General features: G+C 49.1%; 3 protein-coding genes across 3 annotated transcripts; all 3 read left to right on the forward strand.

Annotated features, from left to right (window-relative positions):
* Positions 1-372: 372 nt before the first annotated feature.
* Positions 373-5,253, forward strand: LOC123190628 (receptor kinase-like protein Xa21). The gene is made up of 3 exons (XM_044603300.1): positions 373-753; positions 907-4,224; positions 4,336-5,253. Exons 2-3 carry the CDS (start codon positions 1,320-1,322, stop codon positions 4,734-4,736), a joined length of 3,306 nt encoding a protein of 1,101 aa, XP_044459235.1. The 5' UTR covers positions 373-753; positions 907-1,319; the 3' UTR covers positions 4,737-5,253.
* Positions 5,254-5,474: 221 nt separating this feature from the next.
* LOC123190629 (uncharacterized) lies at positions 5,475-10,297 on the forward strand. The gene is made up of 6 exons (XM_044603301.1): positions 5,475-6,363; positions 7,093-7,256; positions 7,503-7,741; positions 7,810-8,009; positions 8,688-8,813; positions 9,774-10,297. The coding sequence occupies exons 1-6, from the start codon at positions 5,566-5,568 to the stop codon at positions 9,870-9,872; spliced, it is 1,626 nt and encodes a 541-aa protein (XP_044459236.1). The 5' UTR covers positions 5,475-5,565; the 3' UTR covers positions 9,873-10,297.
* A 2,941-nt stretch (positions 10,298-13,238) lies between these two features.
* LOC123190630 (uncharacterized) lies at positions 13,239-14,371 on the forward strand. Its single transcript, XM_044603302.1, has one exon. The coding sequence runs from the start codon at positions 13,314-13,316 to the stop codon at positions 14,226-14,228; it is 915 nt and encodes a 304-aa protein (XP_044459237.1). The 5' UTR covers positions 13,239-13,313; the 3' UTR covers positions 14,229-14,371.
* Positions 14,372-14,941: the final 570 nt, after the last annotated feature.

The following is a 14,941-nucleotide window of genomic DNA, read 5'->3' on the forward strand; positions in this document are numbered from 1 at the left end:
ATGGTGTGAATGTTATCGTGCTATTTACAGAAATTACCGGGGGGGGGGGGGGGGGGCGGGTTCAACAAGTTTATTCTCAATGATCAAAGTTATCACGATGCTTGAAACAAAAAGTTTTTCAGTGCTAACATATTAAAGGCAAAAACATGTCAAAAACAGTATTTCCCTTTGCTTATTCAACAATGAGTGTCATAGGTGAGGTGGTAAGCTCCCTTTGTTTATTCTCAATGATCGAGAAGGAACTGACGGCGCTGGAGGCGTGTGGCAGTTTGTGTCGCAATTTGCCACACGTTTGCCGTATACATATTTCGATCCAACTCTTTTCCCTGCCACGCGGGCCCCTCCTCCCTCCGCCCCCTTCGAACCCCCAAGAGCCCCGTCTCGCACCCCCTCAAAGAAAAGAGCCCCGTCTCGCCCCTCTCCTCTTCCCGGATCCCCACTCCACCACGGCACCACCTCGGCCGCGCCGACGACAGCTCACCACCAGCAGCAGCCATGGGCGGGTCATCCTCCACCGCCAACGCCTCCGCGGAGGCGCGCGAGCTGCGGGAGCAGGAGACCCTCGCCTCCGCCTCTCTCTCGCTCCCTCCTCCGCGCCGTCTTCTCCCGCTCCTCCGACCTGGCGGAGACCCCCTACCCGCCGGAGCACTTCCACGACCTCCTCGCTCGGGGGCCTCCGGCCGGCGAGTGGCGCTGGTCAAGGGGTGCCGGACCCAAGTGAGGCTCATGCCTCCCAGCGTCATCAGTATCTAGGTACCTATCTTCAACCCTGATAGCTAGCTGATTCTGGGGCTGACACAAGGGAGGACTGGGACTCCGAATGCATTGAAAAACACTAACCAAATAACAGTACACTGTATATGACCAACACCACCCAATGACCCAACTGCGACTTTTGTGCATCAGCTTTATGACTGGAGTCGTTGTCGGAGAAAGCCATCCAATACTACTCCTACACAATAACAGGCTGCTGTCAAGTGCGAGCAGAGTTCATCCCACAGAACGCCGAGTCTAAGTCCAGAGGAGAAAACCATGCAATCCAAGTTGTTGTTAAGTGTGAACCTGCGATAATCAATCACGGCTAAAACTGTTGAGGGGTCGTTGTCTTGCATTTTAGGATTTGAAAATTGATCATGTGCGTATGCAAGGCAATGCTTTAGTCGCTCTCTAGGCTGCAGGAAAACAAATTTGTATACTCTCTCAAGGTATGCATTGACTGTTTCCACAAGCTCACCAAGTCAAGGTCTTCCACTCTTCCTTACTTAAGAAGAGAAGTACTCTATGGTTGCTTCTCATAACTTGGCTAGCCAGCACTGTCCATGGCCATGGCATTTCGCCTCATTATACTCGCACTGGTACCGCTGCTGGCGACCGTGCTCGCTGCTCCTTCCCTTCCTAGCAGCAATGACACTGACCTCGACGCGCTGCTCGCGTTCAAGGCGCGGCTGTCCGACCCACTCGGCGTCCTCCGCAACAGCTGGGCCACCAATGTGTCCTTCTGCCGCTGGGTCGGCGTGTCATGCGGCCGGCGCCAGCGCCATCGCGTCACCGCCCTGGAGTTGCCGGGCGTGCCCCTCCATGGTCAGCTCGCCCCTCACCTTGGAAACCTCTCCTTCCTCTCTGTTCTCAACCTCACCAGCTCCAACCTCGTCGGCTCCATCCCCGCCGACCTCGGCCGGCTGCGTCGCCTTAGGCGGCTCAATCTTGCACACAACAGCTTGTCTCACTCCATTCCATCTACCTTTGGGAACCTTACAGGTCTCCAAGTTCTTGATTTGGGCAGCAACATGCTGTCTGGTCAAATCCCAACAGAGATGCAAGGATTGCGCAACCTTGCCTACATAGCTCTGCATGCCAACTACTTGAGTGGTCCGATACCTGCTCATCTGTTCAACAACACACCTCTGCTAAGCTATGTTTCCTTTGGGAACAACAGCCTGTCTGGGTCGATACCTGACAGCGTCAGCTCCTTGCCCATGCTTGATTTCCTTGGCCTGCAGCGAAACCAGCTCTCTGGACCAGTTCCCTCGGCCATTTTCAATATGTCTAGACTTAGGATGCTGTATATGGCCAGTAACAATCTGACTGGCCCTGTTCCTAGCAGCAATGGCAGCCTTAGTCTCCCCATGTTGCAAGTAATATCCCTCTCTCAGAACTACTTCACAGGTCTGATTCCTTCAGGCCTTGCTTCGTGCAAGAACATCAGGATCATCTCTCTATCTCAGAATTTCTTTACGGGTCCTGTGCCGGCATGGCTGGGTGAGCTGCCGTTCCTTTCCGGCCTTTTAGCTGGGGGGAACGAACTTGTTGGGCAAATCCCTCATGTTCTTGGGAATCTTACCATGCTCACCAGGCTTGACCTCTCATTCTGCAAGCTCAATGGAGAGATCCCGATTGAATTGAGCAAGTTGAGACAGCTCAATATTTTGGAGCTTTCATCTAATGGACTCACAGGTTCTTTTCCTGCTTTTCTTGGCAACTTGACATCATTAACCGCAATAGGGTTGGCCCTCAATCTACTGACCGGGTCAGTACCAGCAACACTTGGGAACATGAGATCACTACAACTCCTCGATCTTGGATCAAACCGCTTCCAAGGGGAGCTTGGCTTCTTGGATGGTCTCTCGAATTGCAGGGAGCTCCGTCTCATAAATTTGCAGGTGAATGATTTCAGTGGAGGCCTTCCTGACTATACTGGAAACCTCTCCAAGAAGCTTGTGATTTTTGATGCAACTGGCAACAAGTTGACAGGAGGAATTCCATCGACAATATCAAATCTAAGTGGTGTCAGCTCGTTGATCCTTATGAACAACCAACTAAGCCAGTCGATCCCAGAATCCATCACGACTATGGAGAACCTTGAGAGGATTGACATCTCAGGGAATAGCTTTGTTGGTCCCATCCCGGCGCGAATTGGTATGCTCAAGAGACTGGTACAATTATTTCTCTACAACAACAAATTCTCTGGTTCTATACCAGATGGCCTTGGTAATCTCACTTTGTTGGAATACATTTCCTTGTCTTATAACAATCTGTCCTCACATGTGCCAACAAGCTTGTTTCTTCTTAATAACCTTGTTGAACTGAATCTGTCCCATAACTCTCTGACTGGTGCATTACCTTTTGATCTCGGCCACATGAAACAGATTAACAAAATAGATCTCTCCAACAACAACTTGGTTGGCAGCCTACCAGATTCCTTTGGACAGCTCCGGATGCTAACTTACCTAAGCCTGTCTCACAACTCATTTCAAAATTCTATTCCATACAGTTTTCGTAATTTAATTAGCTTAGGAACACTAGACCTATCTTCCAACAACTTCTCGGGTACCATCCCAAAGTACTTGACAAACTTAACCTACCTCACAAGCCTGAACCTGTCCTTCAATGAGTTACAAGGTTTGATACCAGATGAAGGTGTTTTCAGAAACATCACCTTGCAATCTCTGATAGGAAACTTCGGTCTGTGCGGTGCTCCCTGTTTAGGGTTTTTGCCATGCCTTGGTAACTCTCACCCTGTTAATAATGGACATTTGCTAAAATTCCTACTACCTTCTTTTGCTTTAACATTGGCGGCTATGGCTATGTGCCTATACCTGCTGATAAGAAGGAACAATCTGAAGCAGGGAGAGGTAACACCTGCTGCTGATGGAGTTGATCCAGTCAGCCATAGGTTAGTGTCCTACCACGAGGTTGCTCGTGCCACTGAAAATTTCAACGAGGACAACCTACTTGGAGTTGGAAGTTTCGGAAAAGTTTTCAAGGGCCAACTGGACGATGGTTTGGTGGTGGCGATAAAAGTGCTCAACATGCAATTCGAGCAGGCCGTGAGGAGCTTTGATGCTGAATGTCAAGTGTTGCGGATGGCCCGGCATCGCAACTTGATACGGATATTGAATACCTGTTCCAACTTGGATTTTAGAGCACTGTTGCTTCAGTATATGCCCAATGGTAGCTTGGAGACGCACTTGCACACTGAAAATAGCGAACCACTAGGATTCATCAAGAGACTGGACATTATGCTCGGCGTGTCGGAGGCAATGGAGTATCTGCACCATCATCACTGTCAGGTTGTCCTACACCGCGACCTGAAGCCTAGCAATGTGCTGTTGGATGAGGACATGACGGTGCATGTTGCCGACTTTGGCATTGCGAAGTTATTAGGCGATGACAACTCCATGGTCTCAGCGAGTATGCCAGGGACAATTGGGTACATGGCCCCAGGTACGTGCTTGGTACGACCATGCCTGGGCAATTCATTTGCCAAGAAATTAGCTGCTATTAGCCTGTTACTTTGGTTGGCTAACGCTGTCAACTTTTTCCTTTCTTGTACAGAGCTTGCGTACATGGGGAAGGCGTCACGGAAGAGCGACGTGTTCAGCTTTGGGATCATGCTGCTCGAAGTCTTCACCTGCAGGAGGCCCACAAACCCCATGTTCCTTGGAGAATCCAGCCTCAGGCAGTGGGTTTCGCGAGCATTCCCAGCGAGGCTCGTCCATGTTGTTGACGAGAAGCTGCTGCAAGGTGAAGAGATGAATACTACTACATCGGCATTGGCTTCCAGTGCCTGCAAGGGCGACTTCCTTGTGTCGACATTCGAGCTGGGTCTGGACTGTTCGGCCGACTCTAGTGACCAGAGGCCGAGCATGAGCGATGTGGTCGCTAGGCTGAGGAACATCAAGAAGGATTGCTCTGCTTGCGTGGCAGCGAAGAAAAAAAGGTCTCAGCGGCATTGATCGGTCTATGTGGTGATGTGTTTTGTTCTCCGTGTTAGTGTTAGCAAATGGAGCATGATGCTGGTGCGCTGCTACATCTTCGGTTAATTGTACCTACCCAGGTAGCGGAGTTGTAACATGATGTCTTCTGAATATCTGCCCAATATTTTAGGAACTGCCTCTCGCCTTAGGGCTCATTCGGTTTGGAGGATTTTATAAAGTAGGAATTAGTACTAGTATAGGAATCTTATAGGATGACACTTGTCATCCTAAGGAATTGACTCGCCTCGTTCCTACACGTAAAATGAGCTAAAAATGAGCTTTGAGTGGATGTGTAATTTCCTTCAAAAGCATAGGAAATGAATAGTATTCCTACAAAATTCCTGTACACATTTCCTACAAACCGAATGCATCTATAGGAAATTTTCCTCCGGGATCCTTATTCCTATGTGTTTCCTATGAAAATCCTCCAAACCGAATAGGCCCTTAGTGTGACCAGCAGAAAACATTTGAACAGTACAAATTTGGTTACGCTTCCCACGAAGGCTAGCGTATACTGAAAGTCCACGTCTCCGTCATCTTCTACCGTCGTCCTTTGGAAATCTCTCCAGCTCTAATCCAACTCCAGAATCCAGATCACCAAATTTGAGTTACCGCGTCGGCAATCCATCAAACACCTAGACCCCGCGATCCAGCTCTCTCCCAGGCCGCCACGCGGTCCCCCTCCTCTCTCCCCTCTCCGCCCCTTGGACCCCCCAAGAGCCGAGCCCCGCCCCTCCCCTCTCCCCTTCCCCGATCCCCACTCCACCACCGCGGCCGCGCCGACGACATCTCACCACCACCAGCAGCCATGGGCGGGTCCTCCTCCACCGCCAGCGCTCCCGCGGAGGCGCGCGAGCTGCGGGAGCAGGAGGCCCTCGCCTCCGCCGCGCTCTCCCTCCCGCTCCTCCGCGCCGTCTTCTCCCGCTCCGCCGACCTGGCCGCGACCCTCTCCCTCCCGCCCACCTCCTTCCGCTCCGCCCCCCCTCTTGAAACTCCGGCGCACTTCCAGGACCTCCTCGCAAGCCTCGGCCCCACCATCGCCTCCCTCTTCTTCCCCCGCGGCGCCTCCGAGGACGCGGGGGCGGGGGGCTGGCTCGGCTTCCTCAAGGGGTTCAACTCCTGCTGCGCGCGCGCCCGGGCCTCGCTGCCGCTGGCGGTGCTCCTCCGCGTCTACGCCGCGGCCTGCGCCGCCGCGGGCGCGCCCTGCGGCGTGCAGTTCCGCCCCGGCGAGGACGGCGGCGGGGATGAGGAGGGCGGGAAGGTCGTGGGGGAGCTCGCCCCCGGGGAGATCGCCGTGCTGCTGTCCATGTGCTGGGTCATGGCGTGGAGCGGCTTGGCGCCGAGGGTTTCGGGCGGCGAGGAAGGGGGGAAGGGGGAGGCCGTGCTGCTCCCGGACGTTTCGCACCTGGTGCTGTCGGCGCTCGTGTCCGCGGGCGCCGTCGCAGATGACGAGGGTGTATGGGGCTGGGAGGTTTCTGGTGCCGGGAAGGGGGTTTCGGTGCAGGAGTTCACGTCCTGGGTCATCTCGACTGTCCCCGGGCTTGGCAACTGCCTCTCGCGGTATGTGCAGGACAGGTTCCGGTCGTCTGAGTCTGATCCAGCGAAGGTAATCCGATTATGCATTGCGGAATTAGTTGCTATTCTGAAAGATTGAATAGCTTGTTTAGTATCAACTGTGGTGCCGTTTGATGCGGCATTGCCATTGTTCAGTTATAGGTGCATATAATAGAAGGTAGATGTGCAAAATGGTGGGAAAATTTTACTCATCTATTTCCACATGTTTTCCCTTGATTATATTATATCTTAGGTCTTGTGCTGCCAGGAGGCATATATAGAAGATTTAGCTTCTTATGACATGTTATAACTTATAAGTTGCCAGAGCACTTAATTTCATGATCAGCTGTCCTGGCTACTCTGGTTCTACAAATTATCAGCAAGTTCTGCATTATGTACATTCTCAGTGCTTGCTAGAAATTCGGATTGTTCTTCTTTATATGTGACTGTTCAGAACTCACTTAACAATCCAGGTAGGAATTGTGAAGATATCCAGACATAGATTCTGAGCTTGGTGTATAGTAATTGATAACTAACTCCAATGCAGAGGCTGGGAAAAATCGTTTAAAAAACCGTTAGTTGCTTCAGAATATTTTATTAGCACTAAGCTGAAGCTCCTGCAGGAGGAACTCATGGAGTTCACGACCTCATTATTTTGCTGCAACAATGAATCTTTATTTGTTTTGTCCAATTATTTAGAATCCTATCTGATGACTTTATAATAATGAAGCTTAAACTTGGCATAATATTTCTTCTAACCAGAGTTGTTTCTTACAAGCAGGAAAGCTCTGTTTCAACTGGTAACACAACTTTTGATACTTGTGATGCATATCTATTAACACGTGGGAGGGCATGGTCAATCTCTCTCAGCGTCAGAAACACATTGAGTGAAAAGTTTTTGTCAGCATCTGTCATTGGAATGGACACAGGAGACCTTCTTTATAGGTTACTTCTTGCCCTTTTTTGCTTCGTATTCTCGTGATTATCTTTGTAAGCTACTCCCTCCGTCCCATAATATAAGAACGCTTTTGACAATAGTGTAGTGTGAAAAACGTTCTTATATTATGGGACAGAGGGAGTAGTTTTCTTGTCAAGATTGTAAGTTTCAGTTGTTATCAGGTGATCTTGTAAAATCCTGTCTTGACCTGATTACATTATAAGTTTTAATCCTGATCTAGAACATATTTGTAGGTCATCGCTTCATGGAAAAGGTCTGAGCCGGTTTTGGTCTTGTGTTGAGGGGTATAAGGGACCAGCGCTAATTCTTCTCTCGGCATTCTCAAATTCTGGTAGTGAGAATGTTGATGCTGGCCGAAAATGGGGAATTGGTGTATTAACTGAGGATGGATTTGAGAACAAAGACACTTTCTACGGTAGCTCTGGGTTCCTATGTGCCACATATCCAATATTCCGCATGCTTCTGCCATCGGGTATGACTTTTGTTGCTTATGTCCTTCGCCACATTTGATTCTAGCTTACTGTTTGTCTAATCTAGCAGGTAAGGAGAAGAACATCATGTATTGCCACCTGCATACTCAACTAAAGACGTATGAGGCAACGCCAAAGCCTCTTGGCTTAGCATTCGGTGGATCAATTGGAAACGAGAGGATCTTTATCGACGAGGACTTCTCTAAAGTTACAATTCGCCATCATGCAGTTGACAAGACTTACCAACATGGTTCTCTCATTCCCAATCAGGTTAAATTTGACATTTGGTAGTTCTGACTAAATATCTCATTGTTATTGCTATAACCACCTTAGTATAATCTCGAAAGAACTCTTAGGCCTTGTACAATGCAAGGCGCTTAGGGGAGGTGCTTAGAGAAATAAACTAGTGTTTCTTTAAGCACCGGTGCTTATTTGTAGAGGGTAGACGTTTAATTAGGCGCCTCTCATGTAGAAATAGGCGTTGGTGCTTCGGAAAACCCAGTTTATTTTTCTATAAGCACCTCACTAAGCACCTAGTATTGTACAAGGCCTTAGGTCCAGTTTCTTGCTCCCATGTTCCGTAATCCTGTCAGCAAGGAACCTTCATTTCTGTCTTGGCTCTGAACTACAGGTTGTTTGAGTTAGCTAGTTTATTTACCCCAAAGTAGCAAAACCAAAGTGCTTTTAAAATCCAAACATAGTGCCAAAGGCAACAAGGGTAGATGGATGATAGCCACTCAGTGGCCAACTGGCCATGTAAATTACTTGCTATAGGTTATGAAAGTTTTCCTCTGTAGGGCATAACTGCACATCACTGTTTTTCATTTGAAATCTGCAAGCTTTGGCAGTAGCAGTATGTGGCCTCAAATAAATACTTCATGAGCCTAGCTCACAGTCCAAAATGCCACTGAAAGCAGATTATGATATTACTCCATTATTGTGATGTAGGGTTATTTACCTGTTGAGGCTTCAATACTTGACTTCGAAGTATGGGGGCTTGGTGGACAAACAACAAAGCGGCAACAGGATATTTTCAAGAAGAGGGAGGATATTTTCTCAGGGCAGCGGAGAAAGGTGCTACGCCGAGCAAACAAGGACCCTTCTCCAGTGATTACGAGTCGAACGACTAGTCTAGACTAGTCGCTCGACTAGTCTACGAGTCGCAGAGTGGATGTCGACTCATTTTCTCGTGTAGACTACAAATACGAGTCGAGCCGTGTCTGGACTAGTCGACGACTAGTCTGGACTAGTCGACATATATGAGTCGAGCGACTCAAAAAAGAGAGCTGCCTCAGCTGGGACGAGGCGCCGCCAGCACCCACTGCCCTGCCGCCGCCGCCGCCACCCACCGCACCACCCACCGCAGGGACGGCGGATGGCGCAGCCAGGTGCGGCGGCCGGCCGGAGCTCGTGCTCAGGCGGCGGCCATGGCCGTGACCCGTAGGGGCACGCGGCCTTGAGACGGGAGAGAAGGAAGAGAGAGAGAGGAGAGGAAAGGAGGAGGCATGGCGGTGGTCGGCGGGCTCGCCGGCGGTAGCGGCCGGGACCGGCGGAAGGCGGCAGGAGGCGCGGGTCGCGTGCGCGCCTGCTCTCGTGCGTGATGGCGCTGGCGGCGGCGATTGGAGAGGTCGGGAGCTAGGGTTCCAGTGGCTGGGGGCTAAGTAGGCTGGCCATTTGGGCCCAAATGGGCCAGCTGGGGGTGATGCGTGGTGCTGGGCTAGTATTTAGACAGTGGCTGGTCCCATTCCATACCCACTTGGGCCCAGAACACTGCATAGCTCAATGATTTAGACGGTGGCTGGTTTTATTGCATACTGTACTGTTAGTATATACTACATACTACCACTAGGTATTAGTAGCTGAGTACTACAGTATCATGTCGACTAGTCTAGCACTAGTCTAGACTAGTCTCGATTAGTCTATGAGTCTCTACCTCGGAACGACTCGTCGACTTGTCGACTCGTAAACCTTGCCCTTCTCTACAATGTACAGCACTGTTCAAATGTCCATAACATTTCCTTCCTTTTTTTTCAGATTGATCTCGCAGCTTTTGGCAATTGGGAAGACTCTCCAGAGAAAATGATGATGGACATGGTTTCTGACCCAAACAAGGCCCGTCGGGAAGAACGTTGATTTAGTTTTATGGCCAAGCTCATTTGCTAGTGTTCAGCAGCTACCCATACAAAAGTGGACACAGAAATGACAATATTACTTTTGAGGTATATAGAGGTCATTTGCATGTATTCGCCCCTTTGATGTTAAAGGCATTTGGCAGGACCACTCATAATTTAGGTTCTGAATTGAACAGAGGCTTTGTATAGAATTACAGTTGTTACAATAGTGCCTGAGTTTCCTTCTCATCTTCCCTTTGTTTTAGGGGAAGCAAGAGCAAACGATTTGTACATCTGTGTTGTAAATTAGATAATCATCATCTGTACCATACTGTTATATACTCCCTTGGATGTACAGATAAACTTCATATATCTGTTAATAAGGGATGTACCCAAGGAGTATTGTTATATACTCCCTTGGATGTACATCTGCATGAAAGTTGCCCATCTCCCTTGGATGTCTGATAGTGTCACCTTTTGCTTGACAGATTCGTGATGCTGTATTTTTCTCAAGGGAAGCTTCCATATATACAACTAGTACAACAGAAGATTCAATAGAGAATGCCCTAGAAGAAGAAGGATACTTGGTGTTTACACTAAGGGCATTCCTTGTCAGAGGATTCCATTTGTGGGGAAGAGGATTCCATGGCCGCACCTTTGATTCTGTCTCTGATACTGTGCAGTTCAGCGGCAACATATTTCATGTTCATTCTCTCAGATGGTGTTTCCTTTGAGCACAAGATGCCGACTCTTACAACAGAAGCTAAGCAAACTAATGCATTGTTCAACCTTGTATCATCATCGTCGTCTGGCTGGACCTTTAGCAGAGTCGGGTCGATGATTTCTGAAAGCCCAAAGTCGGCAACCTTGGCAGTCCAGTCACTGTCAAGGAGGATGTTGCCAGGCTTCAAATCGCAGTGAATTACTGATGGCCGACTATTATTGTGAAGATGGTCTAGTGCATCTGGAAACATCGACCGCTATGTTCAGCAGGCGGACAATACTCTACTTGTGCTACGGCTCGTCTGTTCTTGGATGCAACCATCTGTCAAGGCTAAAGTAGAGCAACAGGTGTTCATGTATATCAAGTTCCGATGTTTAACTCGTCTGAGAGCCATACACTCTGCCAGGAATTTCTGGCAGAGCCAGCTTGGTGAAGAGTGAACACTTTCACGGCTACAACACCATTCCTGACAGATGGAATAGACATGTTTCCTTTATATATGGAACCATATTTTCCGGCACCAATCAGATTGGCAGGTGCAAAGCCATCTGTAGCTTCAAACATTTCATGGTATGTAACTCTGGGATACTTTTCACCCAACATACCGAGGCCAGCAATTTTCATCCTGTCCACTGTCATTTTCCGCCTGAACATAAAGATTGCACACAGTAAACATACATATGCATGTAGCAATGCCGGCAACTGGAAGCAGAATACTAGGCAGCAATTGTTGTTTCTTCTTATGCAGCTTTACCTGTCATGGAGGCAATTTCAGTTCTGGAATGCCACCACAAAGCCCACTGTTGTCAACTATTGAGAATCGACTCATGTTTGCGAACACGCCGCTTGAAGGCACCTCATCGTCCATATGGTTAAAGGAGAGGTCCAGTTCAATCAAAGCACCCGAGTTCTGGGAAAGTTGTTGAATGCCCCCAGACAGGTTATTTTGTGCCACATATAAGCTGCTGCAACCTATTGATTTTGGCCAACTCACTGCCGGACAAAGCATTCTTTGTGAGATTTAGTCTGCTCAGACCTCTCAAATTACCTAGTGATGGGGGAATACTCCCTGTGAAGGAATTATCATCCAAAGTTAGGTACACTAAGCTTGCACAATCCCCTAGTTTACCTGGTATTTCTCCTGATAAGTTGTTTTTTGACAGATCCAAACTTGCAATATTTATCAGCCTTCCAACTTGTGGAGAAAGAACACCCGACAAATTGTTATTGGACAAAGATAAAAAAATCTGTCCACAAAGGAAGGCTAAAGATCTCATCAGGGACAACCCCAGTAAGTAGATTAGAGGATAAGTCCAGGCTAGGTAACTGCTGCAAGTTTCCAAGGCTTTTAGGAATGGGGCCGTCGATTCTATTGTTCGACAAGGAGAAATTCTGGAGCAGTGTGAGGTTGCCGAAAGACAACAATGTTTGCAGGTTCTTAATTCTCCCAATCTCCTCTTGAATAGGACCATGCAGTTTGTTCTCCCCTAGCTTCTTGGTCGGCGAGGTTGACAAGGTTTCGGATACCCAAGGGGATCATCCCAGCGCGTCCAGTCATGGTATACGGCTGCGTCGACGTCGTCCAGTAGGCCTGCGTCGAGCTGCCGTGCGTGCTCGCCAAGGAGAGGCCAGCGTGTACTTACCGTGTGGAGGCCGTCCAGCGAGTCCATGGCGTACATGTGCGTCAAAGCCCATCCTCCAGTCTGAGGCCGCGTTCTGCGGACGGAGTTTGGAAATTCAGGACAACATGGTCGAGAAAAAACCGCGATAGGGTTTTCTCCAGGATGCTTCGATCGCTGCGTCGGTGGAGCAGGAAAGGTTGAGCTAATCAGCTAGCAAGCCGCTGACCAGAAAACTCGGAGTTTCCGAGAGCCAGCTCTCGGTAACAGTCACAGTACAAGCAGTCCGTGCGTGGAGGACAAAGCCCTACGTATTTTTTGGTCCAGATCCAACGATTGTAACGGAGATCGGATGGATGGTTTAATGGCCTGAGCTTTCCGTGGACAGTTTTTCCCTTGGCCACAACGACGTGCCACTCTTCCTCGGTTGACCGCTGAGCAAATATCAGCCATTTCCTCCCCCTACGTACGTCAGCCAGTCCATCCTCAAATAACATTGTCAGGGAACCAAATCTTGAAGCCGGCGAAACCGTGGATAATTAGTCCAGCAGTACCGTGTGCAGACTAGTTTTCTCACTGTACCTGACTGCAACTAGTTAGACTGACCGAGACACCTATTTTGAACACCAAGATAATCTGTACAAGTGGTTTCTGCAATTTCCTCCCCCGGCCAGCGGCTCGTACTTTGATTCTTTTGGTTTTCCAAGTCTTCCCTTGGCGACAACGACGTACCGTTTGTGAGCATATACTTTCTTCGGTTCTTTTTACTTCGCATATTAGATTTAGATTTGAGTCAAGTCAAATTTTGCAAAGTTTGATCAAATACATATTAAAAAACATTAGCCTCTACAATACTAAATATATATTTCATGAAACTACATTTCGTAATGAATCTAACAATATTATTTTGACATTGTAAATGTTTGTATTTTTTCTATAAATTTGATCAAAGTAAAGATATTTTGACTTCGGATAAAACTTATATACAAACTAAAAAGGATCAGAGGAAGTATCAGCTATCCCCTCCCCCATCGTAGTACAAATCTCCTCGGCTCCTCCACAGCTTCAGGCAGTCCATCCTCAACCTTCAGTTCTTCAAAACACCTTACCAAAAGGAACCATGGCTGCCAAACCTACCTCATGCTTTACTTTCCTAAAGGAAGCGCTGATCCTCCCCACGTTAAACCCCAAGCTCTTCACGCCCTTGCTCCTCCTCTTTGCCGCCGCCGCCTTCCTTGACCACATAGTCGGTTTCGTGTTCGTCCAGCCTCTCGCCGACGTCGTGGCCAGCCATGTCTCCGAGGTCAACAACACCGACTTCTCGAGCGCCGAATACGCGGAGGTCATGGAGATGGGGAGGCCGTTATTGCAAGACGGTATGAAGCTCATCCTCATCGCCGTCTCCAAGGTGATGGTCGCCCTGGCGGTCGGCTTCGCCAAGAAGATCCTCTTCCTCTTCGCGGCCTCCACGACCTACTCCGGCGACCGCTACTCGCTAGCCGAGCTCCTGCGCGAGCTGGTCAAGGGGAGGATCAGCCTGAAGGCCCCGTTCATCACCATCGCCGTCGTCGGCGCGCTTGACTTCGCATGGGCGGTCCTGGCCGCGCTGCCTCCCGCCCTGATGCGCGGCCCCTCGGGGGTGCTCTCCGTCCAGGGTCTTGTCTCCCTCATGGCGCTCCTCGCCTCCCTCTACGTCACCGTCGTGGCGTTGGTGGGCGTCGCCGCGTCGGTGGTCGACAGGCGGTGCCGCGGCGTGCGGGCGCTCCGGCAGGCGTGGCGTCTCGTGACGCTGCTGAGGAGGAAGGAGGGCCTCCTGCTGGTGCTCGTGGCGCACTTCATGCCGACCGTCGTGGCTCCCCTCTACCGGGTTGCTCTTGTGTATGCCAAGACGAGCATGGCGCTGTGCTTGTGCTCGCTGGCTGTGCATGCTTTTCTGTCCTGTGCGCTGCAGCTCTTCTCTTTGATGGCAGCAACGGTGTACTACTACCAAGCCATGCAAAGCAAGGAGGTGATCGATGCCTTGTGGTTATGTTAGATACTTAGATCAATTCCTTCGGTCCTTCCGGGAAAGGAAGTGCCTCTCATTCATCAAGTGGTTATGCGCTAGTCCTGGTAGGTCTCGTTTTTCTTATCCAAGTTGGTCATAATGCTAGAGGGGTCTTTGATTTATCGTGCGACAATGTTGAGTGTCTTTTTTAGCTGCAATGTTATACTAGTCAGTTGTACTCCCTCGTATCAAAATACAAGACGTTTTTAGGCTAATTTCACTTTAAATGTCTTATATTTTGGTACAGAGGTGGTACACACTACATCAAAAAACACACGTCACTGGGTATAAAGTTGTACGCCGAGTGTTAAAGCAGGGGTTCACGGCAACATGACAAAAAAAAAAACCACTCGGCTTACTTCTACATAAGCCGTATATCCGCTAAGAAGCCGAGCACCTGATAAATTGCACTCGGCTTAGCGATGCACAAACTATATGTAGTGCAAAAAATGATTAGAGTAGTGAGTTGGACTTATAATTAGTTGTTGCATTTTTTTCTTTCCTCCTATTTCTCAATCATTCTGTCTAGGCTAATTTTCATGGCACTTTCGATCCCATTTCATCGCAGTTAGAATAGTCCGAGAGGCGTAATCGATCTACCGAGGACTAAAACAATCACATGAGGACGACATCGAGATTGTTAACGAGGTTCACCGATCCGGATACATCCCCAAGACCTGATATTGTGTATAATGATATAT

Source organism: Triticum aestivum, chromosome 2A, assembly GCF_018294505.1.
Source record: "Triticum aestivum cultivar Chinese Spring chromosome 2A, IWGSC CS RefSeq v2.1, whole genome shotgun sequence".
NCBI classification, from domain to species: domain Eukaryota; kingdom Viridiplantae; phylum Streptophyta; class Magnoliopsida; order Poales; family Poaceae; genus Triticum; species Triticum aestivum.